General features: G+C 35.5%; 3 protein-coding genes and 1 non-coding gene across 5 annotated transcripts; 1 reads left to right on the forward strand and 3 right to left on the reverse strand.

Moving 5' to 3' along the window:
• The first annotated feature begins 422 nt into the window (after positions 1-422).
• LOC137958427 (proteasome subunit alpha type-5) lies at positions 423-7,516 on the forward strand. Of its 2 annotated transcripts, none has more exons than XM_068805435.1 (10): positions 423-517; positions 680-740; positions 815-896; positions 987-1,067; positions 5,168-5,281; positions 5,404-5,505; positions 6,390-6,448; positions 6,776-6,878; positions 7,069-7,134; positions 7,286-7,516. In XM_068805435.1, exons 2-10 carry the CDS (start codon positions 727-729, stop codon positions 7,376-7,378), a joined length of 714 nt encoding a protein of 237 aa, XP_068661536.1. In that variant the 5' UTR covers positions 423-517; positions 680-726; the 3' UTR covers positions 7,379-7,516. The 2 variants fall into 2 exon arrangements, with proteins under 2 accessions (XP_068661536.1, XP_068661537.1); XM_068805436.1 differs by lacking the exon at positions 423-517 and adding an exon at positions 524-545.
• LOC137958426 (alanine aminotransferase 2-like) lies at positions 7,433-14,490 on the reverse strand. Its single transcript, XM_068805434.1, has 15 exons — positions 14,153-14,490; positions 13,221-13,271; positions 11,765-11,815; positions 11,082-11,147; positions 10,943-11,004; positions 10,440-10,518; positions 10,235-10,339; positions 10,042-10,152; positions 9,792-9,929; positions 9,445-9,519; positions 8,605-8,725; positions 8,366-8,520; positions 8,182-8,256; positions 7,900-8,103; positions 7,433-7,814 (listed from the first exon to the last, which is right to left on the reverse strand). The coding sequence occupies exons 1-15, from the start codon at positions 14,330-14,332 to the stop codon at positions 7,698-7,700; spliced, it is 1,590 nt and encodes a 529-aa protein (XP_068661535.1). The 5' UTR covers positions 14,333-14,490; the 3' UTR covers positions 7,433-7,697.
• A 2,339-nt stretch (positions 14,491-16,829) lies between these two features.
• Positions 16,830-17,605, reverse strand: LOC137958414 (uncharacterized). The gene is made up of 3 exons (XM_068805415.1): positions 17,548-17,605; positions 17,328-17,464; positions 16,830-17,213 (listed from the first exon to the last, which is right to left on the reverse strand). Exons 1-3 carry the CDS (start codon positions 17,603-17,605, stop codon positions 17,052-17,054), a joined length of 357 nt encoding a protein of 118 aa, XP_068661516.1. The 3' UTR covers positions 16,830-17,051.
• Positions 17,606-18,366: 761 nt separating this feature from the next.
• On the reverse strand, positions 18,367-18,438 carry TRNAH-GUG (transfer RNA histidin (anticodon GUG)). The gene has a single exon. It is a non-coding gene; the product is annotated as a tRNA-His (tRNA).
• Positions 18,439-18,649: the final 211 nt, after the last annotated feature.

An 18,649-nucleotide genomic window follows, 5' to 3' on the forward strand; every position in this document is an offset into this window, starting at 1 on the left:
AGCCTTCTCGCTCGATCGTTTAGATTCGTATGGATCGATTGAGTTTTACTTTTCCATGAGTAAGAAGAGATCCTCTGAAGAAGATCCACCGGACGCTCGCAGAAGCCTCGACCATCTATGGAGGCGTAAGTCGTCTGTTACTGAAAAGAGGAAAACACGGGAAAAATGAAAAAAAAAAAAAAAACTCCACTAATTCCTCAATATTCCCTCTTATTATTATTTTAATAATTATTAATTTTAATCAATTAATTAAATATATTATATAATTTAATTTTTTTATGTAAATTTATTTAATTACAATATACAAGTTAGTTTTATACCCATTACAAATTCCATCAAGGAGTGGGCTTTTTAGTCGACTAAACTCCGTTCAAGCCCATTATCGGCCACTGGATTGGGTCTTGTATTTACGAATATCATTAGTCTCCAGTCGTGTCCAGTTTAGATCAGTCTCTCTCCAAACCTCGGAAGACCAGTTTCTTTGTTCTTAAGGGGGATTGCTTCGTCCGCAATCCAGGTAAGAGGAGGAAGAGAAAGGGGAGTGGGTATAATAGCAATTTTTATTTGTTTCTTCGTGCACATTTTCTTCGTCAGATCTGAATATTTTGTTTATCCCTTCGAGAATTCCTCTCCACCGTGTAGGATTTACTAAATTTTTAACTAGTTTTTTCCATTTCAGTTGATTCTGGTGTCTACTAAGTTATTCAGGTTTCAAACAATTTCAGGATGTTTCTGACAAGGTGAGAGCATTTCCTTTCAATCTAGGGTTCATTTCAGCCTTTATAATAATCCTTTTTCTCTCTCTGTTTTGAAGGACTGAGTATGATCGAGGTGTCAACACTTTTTCTCCCGAAGGTCGACTTTTTCAAGTCGAGTATGCTATCGAGGCGATCAAGGTTGATTACTATTGTCCTTTCACTAAGTTAGCGTCGGGCAGTTTACTGTGCATTTGTTACGTTTGATAAGGAGATTTGATATTATTGCAGTTGGGTTCGACTGCAATCGGTTTGAAGACGACAGAGGGTGTTGTCCTTGCTGTTGAAAAGCGTATCACTTCACCTCTACTGGTCTGTGTTTTTTTGTGTTTAATTTTATTTTACAATAAAGCCATAGTTACACAACTAGACCATATGCTAATTATACTAATGAGCTTTTCTTTGTTCATGCCATCAATGACATGCTAAAGCTCATAGTTTTCTGGGATTTTGATTTTTAATCAAGGTTAATTTTTGTGATGGAAGTTGATCATATTCAGGGAATAAAAATTCATAGTCGACAATGGTAGGCTTTAGCTACCAGCTGGAGTTTTTGTCATTTCACTTGCTGATTATAATAAGGAAAAGTTGCAACGCAATTAAGATTAAGTGCATGGAATTTTTAATTTAATTGTTATGTATAACCAGTAATGTGAAGTTATTTTAGTGATTGTATGATGTTTAACCAGTATGTTAAGTTAGTTTAGCGATGCAAAAGAACAAGCAACTCTATTGGTGTTTTTTTTTTTTTTTTTGTAGTATTAGATTTCTTGGTCTTGGTATTAGTGAAGTTGTCAGCTACTTTGTTGGGTCCCTAATATCATTTATAACTTGACCAAGACTGATATAGATTACAGTTTTCGTATATAAATCTGGATAAAAAGATCATGGTGCAACAAAGCTATGCTACAGCTTAGGGACATCTTCATTTAAGATGCCTGTCTGTTTTCGTTGTCTCTCTGTATGAGTGCGTATTAATAGAAGCATTCATTTGTTAAATGTTGAAAGATAATCCCAGTCCGCGCTAGTTCTAATCTAGGATTAGGCCTTTTTACATGCCTTCTTTGCTATCTGTGTGCTACTTTTTGGTATGAGGGAGCTCTGCTACATATGCATGTCTTTTTGCTGTCAACTTTTACTTTGTATGGACTTCCATCTTTGTTATCAACTGAACTGATGACAAATTATACTATCAAATAGCAAATATGTTATGGCCATTTGGTAATTTGTCAAAATATGTTCATCATGTACTTAATGTACATTGGGTTGTTCATAGCATGTCTTATATTTGTGGGCTTCTCCATAATCTTGTTGGCATCTATGGTTAGGAATGTATTCTATGAAATTAATTTTTATTTATCTCTTTAGTTGAACAAAAAAATATTTGGTGTTAAAATTTGACTTTTAAAAAAAAAATTCAAAAAAACCATCAATATTGGGAATGGATGGGAAATGGTAAGGGGAGACTAGGGGTGGCCATCATGTTGGGTTTCATGGGGAACCTGATCCAAAAAAACCCAAGTTCGGGTTTTTGGTTTCACCTTGCAAGTTGGGGTCAAGGTGGGGAAAAAACCTGTTGGGTTTCAGGTCGGGGACGGGTTTCCCCAAACCTGACCTGTGGGGATGAGACAGGGGAAATAAAACGGGGTAGGGATGGGTCGCGGATGCGGTGGGTTTATAGGGATGAGGCATGGATAGATTGGGTTAGGTCGGGTTTTGGGGTTAGGTTTGGGTTTGAGGAAACCCGATCCCAACCAGACCTGTGCGGTTTGAAAAGAAAATGTTGTAGATTGTTCAATCAACGAGGAATTCTCTCTTTATGTGTGTGTGTGTGTGTGTGTGTGTGTATGTATGTATGTATGTATGTATGTAGTAGGCAAAAAAAATTAGATTAACTTCAGGTTTCAAATAATGAGAGAGAGTTATAGCTAAACACACATACATATATGTATGTGTTTAGCTATTACTCTCTCTCATTATTTGAAACCTGAAGTTAACCTAATTTTTTTGCCTACTAGAAGAAAGTGCACTGATTTACTTCAGTTATCTGCTTTGCTTTTCTTCTCCAGAATACAAAATAAATATTTCAATTCTTGAAATATTTGTGAAAGGCAACCTGCTTAATTAGAAGCTTGATAAGCATACTTCACCGAGTCCTCTGTCCCCTATACAGATGACTACTGAAGCACTTAAAACCTGGAGATTATGACTCTGGTCTCTCTCCTTGATTGTGCAAAAAATTATCACTTAATTTTCTCAATGTTATAAATATTTCAATGTCTTGGTAGTTATGTTATTTTATGGTTTTGTTTGAAAGAAAGTCAACTGCACGTTTCCTCTGAAGTGTATATTTGCTCTTGGGAGATGCTGTTCAAACTTCTCAGTTTCTTGCAAGGACAGACTTTGACCACAATTTTGATGGTGAAGTGAAATTCTAATGGAAAGCTGGTCATTAGCACCGATTTATCTTTTGCAACATGGAATCAACAGTGTAATAGATGGTGTGGTAGAAAGCTTCATATAGTTCTTTCTACCACACTAACTATTATTATATGTATACAATATTATATTGTATAAATTAATAAAGTTTATGGGTTTGATTTAGACTAGATACAGTATCTATCCACATAAATGAAGTAATTGATTGAGCTGTTAACAGATGCCCCAAGGAGTTCTATGCTTGGATTTGAAAAAATAATAAATCCCAGTGCACTGGAGAATTTTTGAAGATATTTTATTGGAAGATAATGCCTTCTTTTTATTCCTGTTTTTCAGCTTAATGCCACTAATTGCTTCTGAGTCTGTTGGACCATTTGTCTTGCCTATTGACAGGTTGAGCTTTCTGTGCCCATGACACTATTTTACACCAATTACAAGGAGATTGTCAACTTTTGACTCTTTATGACAGATTGGGATTTCCTGTTCCTGTGACAGCATATTATACCAACATGAAGGGATGCATATCGCTTCTGGGACATGTCCCCTTGTAAATGGTGTAACATGGTGTTAGTTGTAACAGCATATTCAGTCTCCCTTATGGGATGTGCACTCAATACTTGGAATCATGTTATGTCAAAAGTTGATGCTGGGATGCTTATTACTGGTTTAGTGATAGGCAAACGTCATTAGCTTTCCGTGTGGATAGTGACTATTAAAATTATAGTATAAAAATTAAAGTTTATTATTTCAAAATCTTTTTTCTGAAAGTTGATGTAGTTGGGTGGCTACTATAAAGGGCTTTGTCCTACTTTTATGGATCCTAAAAGATCAATATAACTCATGCTCTGATGTGAACTATTAAATTTTTTTCAAGTTCAGTCATACCCTCTTGGGTTTTTATAAAGCTTTGGTGGGACTAGTTGTTGTGAAAATGTGTTATGACATGCTTGTAGTAGAGTATATAAGCCCCTTACTTGGATTGAACCCACGTGGGTTACTATTAGGAAGAGTCATGTGGTTAATAGTTGGGCAATGACCTCCAAACTTTGGTTTGTCATTTTGGGATAGTCTTGGACCCAACTTTAACATGGTATAAAAGTTGGATATCTGCCTTATTGGGCCCAATTTGTGCCTTGTTTAGTTTATTCCCATTTATGATGTTGAAAATTCCAGACCTATTGTCCATTCGAGTAGGCTTGGATGTGATGGGGAGTGTAAATGAGAATAATCTCATCTGGCTTTCTATGTAGTTATCAGTAACCAAAAATAGGTTCCCAACTTTGGCTAGTTATTTTGGATAGAATTGGACCAACTTTAATGTGGTATTAAAGCTATTGTTAACTTTGGACTGTGTAGCATTATTGTTTTCATTATGGAATGATGTTGCAAGCTGTTGCTTATTATCTATCTTAAAGCTCAAAATTGAGAACCTACACTTATTTCCGAATTTTATAAGACATGTGTACTTGTTTGTTTGAATTTTTGTCAGTTATTGCATGATAGGATTCAACATCATGTACATATACTGTTGGGATTACCGATGTTTTGAATGCCCTCTTTCTCATCCACATCTGTAACTTTGTTGTTTTGGTTCAATGGTCTCACATCATACTGCAGTGAGGTCTTTGGGCATGTTACAGGCCTTATTCGATCATAGAATTAGCTTCTTTTTTAGGTTACAATAAAAATTAGTCATAAGTAGTAATGTTTTAATGGACTCAAAAGAAAAATTGATGAACAAGAATGGGAAAGAAAATAATTGAAATAGATGAGATTATAAGATGCCCATTCTTGTCCTTATGTGAATGCATGGGGGTGCATGTTGGTATCGATATGATCGTAAGACTATTATTGCGTTTTCCATCATTAGTTTTTGAAATGCTTTTAACAGTTCTTAAGTAGGTCATTTAGTCACTTTTTCATTTGTTTCAGTCTTCTTTTGTTTCCGTTTGTTTTTTTTTTCTTTTCTTCAGGAACCTAGCAGCGTTGAAAAAATTATGGAGATAGATGACCATATAGGATGTGCAATGAGTGGCCTTATTGCTGATGCTCGGACCTTGGTTGAGCATGCACGCGTTGAAACCCAGGTATCTTTCATTTTCTTCTTGACTTGTTGGTAGGTACATAACTCATGGATTGTGGTAGATATACACTTTATTGAGCAGTTAGTATCTTATATCTGCCCTTTCTTTTTTTGTTCTTATTTCAGAATCACAGGTTCTCATATGGTGAACCAATGAGTGTTGAGTCTACCACACAGGCATTATGTGATCTTGCTCTTCGATTTGGTGAAGGCGACGAAGAATCAATGGTTTTTTTTGCTTCTTGTTTTTTTAAGCCTATTGCATAATCAACACATTTATTGCTTATGTTCTTTATAATTTTTTAACTCATTCTTTATCATTTCATATTTTTCCATCTTAAGTGGTAAAAATAGATGTTTAAAAAAGCATGCCTTTGTGTGAATGCCTCTGGTGAAAATTCTGATCTCTACAACAATTTCTTTGTACGAATGTGTAGCCTATTTATGAATAGCAATAAATGGATGTCAGAACTATTCTTTACTACCTTGTGAGGCCGAGAAGTTGGTTCTGAAACTGTTTAAGCAAATCAGATTATTGTCCATAGCACTGACAAGTGGGTACACAAAAATTGAAATATTGGAGAACCATTTTTGCTAGATCATTAAATACTTCATACATGCCTGTATCCATTGTCCATAGCACCAAAAGTGGGTAGACAAAAGTTGAAATTTTGGAGAAGCATTTTGACCGAGCATTGCTAACTCTTCTTATACCTGCCTGTAAAACATTTTATTTGTATGGTGTATGGACATCTTATTATGTGGACATTATGTTAGAGGATGAAAATTAGAAAGGAGTATTCTTGGGTTAAGTGAAAAATAAATGACAAAGACCATAGTATGCAGCCAAAGTTTTTATTTCTGTGGTGAGGACCAATCATAGGTTGAAACATTATCCAAGTAAGAAATTTTAAATGTGAAGGCACAAGTAGTTTGTATGCTTCCTGTCGACCATGTTCATTTGTTTATCTTTCTGTTCTGAGACCTTTTGGGACCATTTCATTGGCATAATTTAGCAGGGGCCAGTTGTCCAAGTATGCTTGGTTTGTATTTCAAAGCATAAGTAAGATACTGTTTCGATTTTTTGATGGTTGAACTTCTTGATATCACAGTCTCGACCTTTTGGGGTGTCTCTCCTAATTGCTGGCCATGATGAAAATGGCCCTAGCTTGTAAGTCTCTCCGATTCTCTTCACTTTTTAGTATTTGGTGATATCATACATTAACATGCATTGCTTTTCATAGATTAAGATTGGAAAAGAGTTAGCTTTAATCTACAAATAGTTTGATTTATGGGTGACTCGAGAAGGGAAGGATGTGACCTTAAAATATTTTTTAAATTTGTGGGAGCCAAATGATTTTGTTTGCTAGCCTTGTAGATTGGAAGCTAGGGTTTGATGAGATTTGGGTACTCTACTAGAAGTTGCATGTTGTAGTATTTCATTATGTGATGCTCCTTAAGGTTCTTATCTTTAAAAAGAAATTTGTGTTCTCGTCAGATACCACACAGATCCATCTGGGACATTCTGGCAATGCAATGCAAAGGCGATAGGTTCAGGTTCAGAAGGTGCTGACACCTCTTTGCAGGAGCAATATAATAAGGTGACTATGCCATGATTTTTTTTCAAGATCAAAACAAAGAATCATGATTGTCATTACAGTAGATGTTGAATAGTTCCATTGATTTCTTGTATGAATCGGTGAAGGTTAGGAAAAACTCTTGAGTAAAGAAGTCAAAGGTGGGATAAATTTTGGTATGGTTACTTTAATGAAAGAAAACTGTGTTTTTCAGGACCTTACTCTCCAAGAAGCTGAAACTATAGCCCTGTCCATCCTGAAGCAAGTCATGGAGGAAAAGGTATAGTGCTAGTTTTGGCTCATGGCCTTTCAACACAGGAATAACCTATGAAAGTGGGTTTTTTGTTACTTTCTGAAACAATTCTGCATTCAACAGTTTCTCCTCAGTCAAAAAATAATTCTCATCCATTCCGTTTCATCAATATGACCAGGTGACACCAAATAATGTCGATATTGCGAAGGTCGCTCCAACGTACCATCTCTATTCTCCTGCTGAAGTAGAGGCTGTCATTAGTCGCCTATGATTAGAACGAGAAAAAGGCGGAAATTTTTACATACAAGCACTAGGAGCTGAGACATTTTCTTCTTTCACTTTGTGAGGATTTAAATTCATAAATCTGATTGACAACGTATGCAATCTACCCCAAGCACTTTTTGATGAATGCTATCATGCTGATAACTAGTTATAACATTAAAGTCTGGTTGATGAGTAATCTTAGGTCATGCCTTAGCAATAGATGAATAGTTATCTCAAAGTCTCGGCTGAGAGATGAAATCTTCCATCAGAGTAGAAACAAATTTATTTTGCGAGTTCCCGTTTGTATTATTTGTAAGCATTTTCTCTTAATCACGGAACTCGGCCATGAAAGCTTCATGAAAATCTCTTAAACGGGAGACAATGGCTGGAATCTTATCCTCCTGCGGCAAGATTGTGCACCTAAAATGCCAGGTCCCGGGTACCTGTGCCATTAGACATAAACAGGACAATTTAGACAAGGATCGCAAAAACCAGAAAATCTAAGGAGAGACAAAACCAGAGCCTCACCTGTCCAAAACCAGAACCAGGAACAACTACAATCCCTGTGGCATCAAGGAGGCGAAATGCATAAAATGCATCTGGGGCCACTTTTGCTGCTCGAGCAGCTTCAATGGCCTTCTTGGGCAAGTGGATGCGTGGAAAGAGATACATGGCTCCCTCAGCTTTGTTACACGTAACACCTTCCAGGTTGTTCAATGCATCTTCTAGAATCTGTCAATCCAAGATGTAAGAGTGAGCCATTAGACATTCTTTTGACATAAGACAATTAATAATTTCTGCCCAACTGACCTTTGCACGCCTTGCAAGAGATGACAAAATCCCATCTCTCTCAGCACAATAGGAATCAAACGATTCATCCCCTACCTGCATGCAATTTAAATTGTTCTTCAGGTTTACCAGGAAAAGCAAGGAAGTAAACAAAATATAATAATTATGCATGTTCAACTGTAAAGAGTTTCTAGTGAAGTATTACCTTGGGTGGACTCATGACCAGACTTGCTAGAATTTGACCTGAGATATTGGAACATAGGTTCACTGATGCTACTTTATAAATTTGTTCTTTAACATCAGGACTGAAGCCAGTAACTTCCATGTAGCCTCCTCTTTTTCCGCATTCTCCATAATATCCTGATTGTCAGAGGAGAGATCAGATCGTGTTTATCAGTCTAGTGAGAAATGAAATTAGTAACCCAAGAAGAATCTTCCGCATACCTTTAGAAACTGACTGGTATGATACCAAAGCAATATCTTTGTCGCTGTATCCCATGGATCTTGAGATTTTCTTGAATGAGTTGAACTTTTTGTTATCTACATATATGTTTTCTTGGTAAACCTGTAAGGATCCAAGAAATTTTTATTTCTTTTTTTGCAGCCTCTGCAAAGCCAACAAGTGGCAACTGCTCCTCTCAGTTTGAAGAAACGTAATGTAATTTAGAGCAGCTACTTATAAAGGTCTTAATTTTTTGCAGTTGAAAAGATATATTTTCACAAACCCAACTGGGGCAGATGAGTTTGAATTCAAGTCAGCTGGAACTCCCATGCCTTAAATGAACCAACGCATTCAAAAAGCTTGAGTATGAAAAAACTACCAGAAGCCATTTGGTTGCCATTTTGACACGAACCAATTCATTAAAAAAGCCCGAGTATGAAAAAAAGGACTCGTGGCAGCAGCTCCTCTCAGTTCGAAGAAATGTAATGTAATTTAGAGCCTCAGGAGCTACTTATAAAGGTCTTAATGTTCTGGAGCTGAAAAGGAGTATTTTTAAAAAACCCAACTGGGGCAGATGAGTTTGAATTCAAGTCAGCTGGAACTCCCATGACTTATACGAACCAACTCATTCAAAAAGCCTAATTATGGAAAAACTACCAGAAGCCTTTTGGTTGGCATTTTGACATAAACCAATTATACCGGGGGGAGGGTTGACATGTAATTTGCACCAAAAGGCTTTTTGTGTTTCAACATCCACTTCAGTTTTGGAGGTTGATGACAGGAGAAATACAATCAAAGACAAAAATAAAGTTGAGACCAAGACTAGATGCAGACAAGCTTACCTCATCAGCAAGGAGAACAAGACCCTCATTCTTACAAAATTCCACAATTTCCCGCTGGTTGTCCTCAGCAAGAACCTGCACATATGAGGCAAACAAATAAAACACCTGCAAAAGATACTTTCCAGGCTAATAAACATTTAGCTAGACATGAGTATAATGTCTCCCAAAAAAGTGAGTTCCACAGAGAGAAGTACTAGAATATTATCCTAGTAAACTTAAATTCAAGGCACTCTTGCTAAGCCTATGTATTACTGGATGGATAGTCTTTCAAGAGATTATGAGTTTATTATAAAAATTATTTCATAATCTTGAAAATCTAACACACAAAAAAGCTGGTTACTACCAACCTGCCCAGTTGGATTGCCAGGATTTATCACTACAAGTGCTCTAACAGATATTCCCTTTGATCGAGCATCTTCCAGTTGTTTCTTAACCTCTGAAAGCAACAATCCCCAACCTGTTGATTCGTCAAGGTAGTAAGGAACCTGAGAATCATAGACACCAACTTTTTAATAACTGTACTTGAACAAAAAAATTAAGTGAAGCACTAAAAAACTTACAAAAGTATTGTTCAAAAAAAAAAAAAAAAATACATACCAGAGTTCCTCCATGAAGGGCAATTGATGCAGAGTAAAGAGGATACTGCGGAATTGGGCAAAGAATGCCATCTTTCTCAGATCTTAGCAACAATTGCATCATCATATGAACCTAAGCACCACAAATTTGAGACAGTTACATTCTTCAATTAAACACGGGAGCATATATATGTGCATGTAACTCAAAATGTTACCGCAGGACTTGCACCATCTGTTAAAAAAATATCATCAGCATTAGCAGGAAAACCATCACGAGCAGCAATTCCAGCTGCAATTGTCTCGCGTAAACCTTTGATGCCCTGATATGAGGAACGTGAGATAGGAACAATTTGTAAGGAAAAAACTATGATTACAAGAAGTATTAAACAACATGCAAGAGAAGAAAAAAAAAGATACTACCTGACTATGACTGTAAGCACCAGTGGCTCGGCCAGGAATTTGGTCCAGGATCTGCCAAGCTCTTCCTATTGAATCAGCACTACAACAAACAGTATGCTTGAATGATGGAACCAAAATAACCAAGATGAAGTTCTCAAATTTGCTCTCATGAAAACTGTCGCTGATATTTAGTCAACACAAAACGGCTAAAAACAAAAACTGCAGCATGCTCCAAAATAATCTCATTTTTTCCAGAACTGTAAGAAACAAATCATGCTAAGAACAAAAATCAAAGAACTGAAAGAATATAGTAGAAACATATACATGAAAGAAATACATGATTAAGCACATGAAGTTGATTATTCTAAAGGTAAGGAATTGCCCACAAGGAGCTCTCAAGAGACTCAACTTCTGACAATTCTGATAATTCAAACAAAAAACGAAATGAAATTTCCAGTTTTGCAGAAAAAGCTGCATCTGCTACTGACATGGACAAAGTAGTCATTTGTAATAGTGCCAACTACCTAAATAAGGCATGGGTCTCATCTCTGTCCAGGATTGATGGATGATCACATAATGCAAGAACCTGTAAAGAAAATAGAACAAATTCAGGATAACTGAGATCTGGGCATGCAAGTTGACCCCTATCAGAATGAAACCAACCTCTCGGAAGAAGGTAATAGGCTGTTGGCCAAGAGACTGAGGATTTCCAATATTGCAGTAAAGAATCTGAAAAAGAGAAGGCTAGCTTCAGATAGGTCACACAAAGACCATAGCAATTGGACATGTTTTAAAATGAGAACATGAAAAATGTTCATTAGGCACTAATTAACAAAAGGAGCAAAGAATTTTGGCCGTGTGAAATCTTAAATCAGCAAGTAATGATGTGAATTAAGGAAAAAGAAGAGGGAAGAAAGAAGTGGAGAAGGTCCATCCCATTTTTGTGGGAGATCTTGATTAAGGGGAAAAATCATCACGTGATCTCTTAATCATTAACTTAAGTGATTTAATACACAAAAACCAACATACCCTTCATATATTTGAAAATGAACATACCCTTCATATATAAGAGAATTTAAACAACTTTTAAGTGTTGAGACGACAAGTCCATCACATACATACTTTGGCAGGTCTACAATCAATTATAATGAAAAGTATCCATTTTAAGACAAAACTCCATAAAAAGGGGGTTATCGAACGAAATTAATAGAAGGGAAAGAAAATGTACCATCAATTAAATTCATAGTTAAGAGGAACAAAAATAATAGACACAAGTAGGTTCTTGATTTATAATTATTTCTTGTAAAACGATAGTAAATTATTAATGTGTAGAGAAGAAAACAAACCTCATCAAATGGATGAGATCCTGGCTTCTCCTGCAATTCTTGTTGCAGGTGCTGCAAAATAAAAGCACGGTTATTACATGATTCATCATAACATGGATGGTCTGTGATGCTTCGTCCAGATTGTCAAATTACATATATGCACACATTCGAATGCATAAATTTGATTTTGAAGACTTGCTGATTAATCTAAGATACAATTTGCAGCACGAGGGGTGAGCTGCCAGAGGACATGAAATGGACTGTTAACATCTAATGTTTCATCAAGTACATGCTTCAACCTCTAAGGAGAAGGACAATGTTTTGATAGCCAATGAATAACAAGAACTGAAGCTCCTACTATGAGTACTGGTTCTTAGAAATTCTGAGCAAATTGTTTGATCACAGTGGCTTTAATCTCAGTCCCAAATGAATCAATCATTAGAACTTGGACCTGACAAGGCCAGCTTTACTTGACCATCAGAGTCCTTTATGACTCCTCCGACCCCTGCTGTTGCAGGTTTTCCTTGGAGCTATTAGTTACTTCTTATAACCAGATCTTTATCATTTAAAAACAGAAAAAGAATAAATAAAAAATAAAAATAGATCATAAATGCATAAGATAAAAAAACATAAAATACGAAAAAATGAAGTTTAAGTCATTTAATTCATTTTCTTTAACTTGACCTCTTAATTCAAATAAAGACATTACATTAAAAATGGCTGTACTTAAAACTGATATGGACTTGAGTCCAGACTCCTATATGTAGCTAACAGAGCTACTTGCACTCCTTTTGAATGCCATTGGATCAGGTTCTTTTATCTATCAGTCAGATGAGAGTAGGGTTGAAAATAAAAATAACCTACTTTTTGTTTATAAGAACAAAAAACCCACTGATTACATGCTTATTTTGAATAAGCTTAATGGTGTCATTTAGACAAGGTAGCTACAATCTAAATATGAATCCTGAGCTACAAGAGTTAGTTTCAACTGATTCGAGATCTCAATGAGTAGTCTTTCTGTCAACTCTAACATAACCTAAACTCAGAGGAGAAATGATGTCATGCAATTAGACAAGGTAGCTACAAGAGTTAGTTTCAGCTGATTCAAGATCTCAATGAGTAGTCTTTCTGTCAACTCTAACAGAACCTAAACTCAGAGGAGAAATGATGTCATGCAACAGGCTCAGAGGTCATTACATTTAGCTGACTTAGCAACAAGTAAGCTAGCTACATTTTTCTTATACATCTTTTACACATCTTTTTGCTGTTCCATTGTGACAGAAAACAAGGTAACACAGTTTGTTGTTAGAAGTTCCAGGAAGATGGTCTCTTGTCAAGAAGAAATTGCAAGAGCATGCCCCTGAGCCAATCCAGCATCCTCATTAAGAGCTCCACTCAAGACAGTGGTTCAGTTTAATGAACAAGAAATAACAAGAAGAGATGCAAGAAGCTACACATATCTAATTGACAATAATACCTGAGCACGAATAACAATCTCCCCACGAACAGCATACTCACATTTTAAAACCTATCGAAGAAAAGAACCAATTTAATCAGATTTAGGTCAACCAATGACCATTTCAAACACAACAAGGAAGATGGTTGGTTAAATTAAAGGCATCAATAAACAAAATCTTCTTGTCGAAACTGAATATGTCATAATTGGAAACTTGTGCAGCTCAAGCTTTTTCTGCCAAAAGTCACGATGAAAAGGAAAGAAAATCTTAAGTCATCATACTGGAGTTTGGAAACCTTAACAGCATCCCAATGAACAAAGGCAAGTATTCCGTCATCCTGATGAAAGTTAATTATCGCATTATTTGTTAATCTTTGAAGAGGTAAATTTCAAGCATAGAAAAGGGAAAGGTATCTAACTTATAGATAATATTCTATTTTGCCTAATATGAATAATTTTTTGAGAATACCCAGATTTATAAATTTACAACTTGAATCCATTCAACTGATTCGCCGATTGGACATTCTTCATAGTCCTCCGATAAAAGATGATAATAACGCCACTTTTAAGTCCAAAAAGATGAACTCCAATGGCTCACTTATGAGTTTAACCATATTATCATCTTTTCCTATGCAAGTGCAGCGACTTTTTCATTGTTTTTACTTTGACAAATTTCTTTTGTTTCATGTTTGAACTTTGAGACAGATGCTTTCTTCGATAACTAGAAAACCGCAGTATGCCAAGTCACAGAACTTCCAGGGGTGATACATAGTCATCATAAAAAATCACCAAAATAACTAAACAACAGAAAATTTCTGACGCAAAAACTTAAAATAGATCACAGTCACCTCATGAAAAAGCATAATATAAAACCATAAAACAAACCACATCAAGCAGGAAATAAAAATGAAAAAGCAAAAAGGAACCGAATTTGGAAAGGTAACATCCTATACCTTTGGGTTTATTGTGTCGCGAGTAATAGGATATGAAGACATGGCAGCGTAAGAGGTAGCAGAAGATAAGGCGCCTAAGGAGGAGACAGAATCAGAAACAACGATAGGAGATGGGTTTGAAAAAGATCGACTCAAAGAACCAGCAAGCTTTCTCGCTCTTTCTGCGGCAAATCTCCGCATCGTCGCAAGGGACCCTTAAAAGGTTGTCGAATCTGATACTTGATGTAACCGAGCCCAGCCACGTCTTTAATCCGCAAACCAGAATTGAAAATGTAACTTCCGCAGCCCACAGACTCGATTTTCAGGCATCGGGATTCAAACGAGGCTGTCGAAGTCTTCTGTCGGGACTCTCTTCGGAAACTGTAAAAAAAAAAAGACGAAAAACGAGACAGATGCCGCGTAGACGGACATCCCCACAAGTCTGGCCATTAAGAGGCAGACGAGTAGGCAAGGAAAATAACTAATTATTTTATTAAAAATAAATAAATAAAAATATAATAAAATAATATTTAACAAAGATAAAAATAAGTAACTTATTTTAATTTATTTATTATATTATTTTTTCCCTTTAAAATAATCTATATGTGAATTTTTAAATATTATTTTATTTAATTATAAATTATTTTTTATTTTTTTATCAATTTTTATTTATTTACTATGTTTTTCTCTTATTTATTCATTTACCTTCCCTATTTAAATTTTAGTTGTATTATAAAATCATTTAAATTTATTATTTAATTTTTTATTATATATAAATATAAAATAATGTTTATTATTAAAATAAAAAAATCATTTCAAAATAAACTAAAGCAAAAATATATGAAACTATTGACATAAAAATAGAGCAATAAGTAATTAATAAAGAAGAAAATAAAATAAAAAGTGTAAATAATTTAATGCCTCAAAGACCCCCTTTTCAAGATCCATACATTCTTTGGTGCTTTGGCTCAGAGATGGACCTACAAAAACGAAAAGATCCTATGACATTGTCTACTCCTTTCAAGGACTGGTAGTGACAGTGCATAAACGTGTTTCAATGGGTAGAGATTCCAGGTGATTAGATTTCTAAGAATTGTGTTTTAAAATCTCAATTATTTTTTATTTTACTTAAATCTAATTTCTATTTCCAGAGTAAATGTTGAAAATGTTAGCAAACAAAATGTTCGACATACTAGGGGGTCGAAGTCTTTTATGTTTATTGGAGAGGAAATAGTATGTATATAAGTTGGAGTATATTCTATTTCAAATGTACTAATGTAATATATTTACATGACGCATCCTTCTAAATCCTCCTACTAATGGTGTATAAGAGCAACAGAGAATGTAGATGACGTGTCGAGGAATAGGATTATAAGATGAAAATCTTAGAGATGAAGATGAAATGGTTCTTAGCAGATGTAAACTCAAAGCCAGCCACCACTAGATCCTCCTACTGATGGTGTATAGTTTTTTATTGTTGGATTTAGGATTCCATGACAAGGTCTTTGACCTAGATAGAGACAAAGGAAATGAAGAATAAGAGGAGAAGAAATGAGAGGATGAGAGAAGGAATCTGATAAAGGGGAGAGATGACTAGTGAGATGGAGAGAGAGAAAGCATGGGAGAAGAGAATAGGTTAGGGGCGAGTTTGAGAGAAAGGGAGAGACTTAATGCTCTACTTAATCCCTTGAGTCTCTATTTATAGTTGTCGAAGGAAGTTCACAATGACTACAATGCCTTTAGAACTACAAGTTTTGTAAAAGAAAAGACATAAGTAGATAGACACCAACTTCCTTAATTATACCCATGTGTTGTCTTTTATGAAAATGCCACTTAATTATCTCCTTTGCCATCTATTGACATGGGAAAGGTATTTATATTTGTGCCACTCTGAGATAACATTTATTATTTTTATATACTTTATAAATTTTTTTATATTTTAAAAAAATGTATAATTTATAAAAAAATTGGAGTTTGTTATTCATATTTATATATTGTTAATTTATATTTTATATTTTTATTTTTCAATGATTTTTATTAGATAGGGAAATATTTAAAAATAATAAAAATTACATTAAAAATTATTTACCCCTTGCCAACGAAATTAAGAATTCGCAGGCAAGGGATGCATGTGATAAGGGTCATCTGCAAGTAAAAGCAAAAAAAATTCTCGAGAGAGAAAGAACACTGCCAACGAATTTGCTGGCATATATACAAAATCGTAGCTAGCAAATTTATTGTTCTCTTTTTAGTATAAAACTCTATCTAGTTAGACAAAAGGCAAAGAAGGAAAATAACATTAAGGGTTTGTTTGGAACCTTTAGAAAAGAAAATGAGAATTTAACCATTATTATTCCAAAAAATAGTTACTGAAAATGAGATAACGATCAAATTATCTTTTTCACTAACTATTTTTAGGAATAATAATGGTCAAATTATCCTTTTCTTTTCTATTGGGTTCCAAACCGACCCTAGAGGCTAAGAGCTTCTTATGTTTTCCGAAATTTCAATGACTTAAAACGAACTATACCTTCTTCATTTCCTAGCACTTTGGCTGCAAATGAACAACACCAGCATTTTCCCCTAGATAGAATATCAGTGTTCAAATATCCCATTGATCAAACGATAAATACTTCTTATAGGATAACTACCAAATCATAGCTTAATAAACTAGGCATCTCCAACTGATCAAGTAGAACTAATAAACAGGTTTCTTGCTGACATTCTTTTGATAAAATATACTAAACTGTACTGTTCTCCTTATTACCATTAAAGCATCCAGCAGAAGGGTAAAAACAAGAGGCACGATGGCTCTGGAGATCAGAATAACTGCTTCAGTCTGTAATGAAGAGTGGTTTGAAGGAAGAGAGATTGAGATATAGTAAACACTACTTTATGATCTATCAGCTTTGATGGCTCCTCATTTTTTATAGTAACGAGTGACTTTCTTCTTCGTGTGAGCATGGCTGGCCTTGGCCCCTTCTTTCCATTTACTTCCAGAACAACTGGGCTTGCTCTGATTCAAAAGAGAAGGTGGAGTTCCATGTGGTCCTAGGTAGATCTCTTCTTTGGCTTCAGTTACCTGGCCACACACAAGGCTAGAGATCAGAAACATAATCTGATAAGAAAATGGGTAAAAGAGAAGTAAAGTATAATTCCACATCTCCTGAAAATGGTGTTGAGAGTGTTCTCCTACCTTTTGATGAGAAGATTTCTGTAGGCCGGATCTTGTTTCATCCTTCTTCCGGTGATGATTATTGCTTTTTAACTGTTCTGGTGTTGTTTCATCCATCTGATCAATTTGCAGGCTTGGGATTACGAAACCTTCAGCATCTGAAACAGGAAAAACCATAAGTGAAATTTCTGGGCTACTATTACTAGTATGTGGGGATTAAGAAGGTTAAAAGAAAGTTTACCCCAATCATCCACTTGGACTGCAGAAGATAGGCTAGCATTGCTTGCTGAGGACTTCATTTTGTGGAGAAAGCTGTAGTTGTTTTCTTCCCAGGTTGAAAAAGGGTATATGAGACACAAGACCTAAACATTTCCATTTGTGTGGAGACTCTTTCCCATTTTTCATTCTGGTTAACATTAAATGAGACGACCATTCAAGCTATCTGTTCAATTATTAGACTAAAATTTTGCTGTGAGCAATCTTTAGAGATTGAAACATGCTTTGCCAGATAAGAATGATATTACTATGAAATAATTGATATCTCCCTGGCTCATTGCTGTGGTTTGCTATGAAAATATGAACATGGTAACTTTTATTTATTGAGAGAAATGGCTATCTTAGTCGTCCGATACGAACATGGCATCATTTATTGATGAGCTCTTGAAGGAACTTTTGGATCGCCATTCTTCTCACCTCACACGTAACTCATGCCTAAAACGGAAAATTTTTCTCTTCGTCCCGCTCAAACCTCTAGACGGAAATTTTTTTCCGTCCCTGCGTCCTCCTCAAGTCGCCCGCTGCGTGCGCCCCCGAATCGGTCCCTCGTCCGGCTTGTAGGAAATCTCCGTGAAAAGAGCTCCTGTCTGGTTCTTGACGCCATCTTTGCAGGCTCGACATCTGGGTTGGTTTTGCGAGGGGAGTGTTTCAGAGCTACGAGCGATTGATTTCGCCGTCTAAGAGCCCATGCCCATGAGTTCAAAACAGTAGCCTCCATGAAAAGAAAAATAAAAAAAATAACTTTCAGATAAACATAACCGACAGACAAAAAAAGGCAAAGATCTGTGGCTGCTGGGATTCGAGCCCAGGTCTCCACGGCCACAACGTGGAATTCTCACCACTAAACTACAGCCACTGGTTGATAGAATCTAGTTGTTAAAAATAATTCATCATATTTTTTTCAGGGGAATTCTACTCAACTTTAATTCGATTTTAGTTATCCTAAGTTCCCATTGCGATTTGCAAGTTCTAGTCCCTCTAATGAAATTTATATTTATACTAGAAATAAATTATTTTTTTATAAATATTAAAAATAAGGTTAAAAGAAAGCGGTAAGTAATCAAGAA

This window comes from Aristolochia californica, unplaced genomic scaffold, assembly GCF_029961685.1.
Source record: "Aristolochia californica isolate CCGP_79_NKW_82.1479 unplaced genomic scaffold, dmAriCali1.0.hap1 SCAF_3, whole genome shotgun sequence".
Lineage (NCBI taxonomy): Eukaryota > Viridiplantae > Streptophyta > Magnoliopsida > Piperales > Aristolochiaceae > Aristolochia > Aristolochia californica.

What these genes read in the sequence shown, in the direction of transcription:
- LOC137958427 (XM_068805435.1), top strand. An exon ending in ATGCTATCGAGGCGATCAAG is followed by an intron (nt 897 to 986) that starts GTTGATTACTAT and finishes ATATTATTGCAG; the next exon opens with TTGGGTTCGACTGCAATCGG. An exon ending in AAGGCGACGAAGAATCAATG is followed by an intron (nt 5,506 to 6,389) that starts GTTTTTTTTGCT and finishes TTGATATCACAG; the next exon opens with TCTCGACCTTTTGGGGTGTC.
- LOC137958414 (XM_068805415.1), bottom strand. Translation starts at nt 17,605, where the DNA reads ATGAAGTCCTCAGCAAGCAATGCTAGCCTATCTTCTGCAGTCCAAGTG. An exon ending in AGTCCAAGTGGATGATTGGG is followed by an intron (nt 17,465 to 17,547) that starts GTAAACTTTCTT and finishes TTCCTGTTTCAG; the next exon opens with ATGCTGAAGGTTTCGTAATC. An exon ending in AGAAATCTTCTCATCAAAAG is followed by an intron (nt 17,214 to 17,327) that starts GTAGGAGAACAC and finishes GTGTGTGGCCAG; the next exon opens with GTAACTGAAGCCAAAGAAGA.
- LOC137958426 (XM_068805434.1), bottom strand. Translation starts at nt 14,332, where the DNA reads ATGCGGAGATTTGCCGCAGAAAGAGCGAGAAAGCTTGCTGGTTCTTTG. An exon ending in CTATTACCTTCTTCCGAGAG is followed by an intron (nt 11,005 to 11,081) that starts GTTGGTTTCATT and finishes TTTTCTTTACAG; the next exon opens with GTTCTTGCATTATGTGATCA. An exon ending in TTGTTCTCCTTGCTGATGAG is followed by an intron (nt 8,726 to 9,444) that starts GTAAGCTTGTCT and finishes GGATCCTTACAG; the next exon opens with GTTTACCAAGAAAACATATA.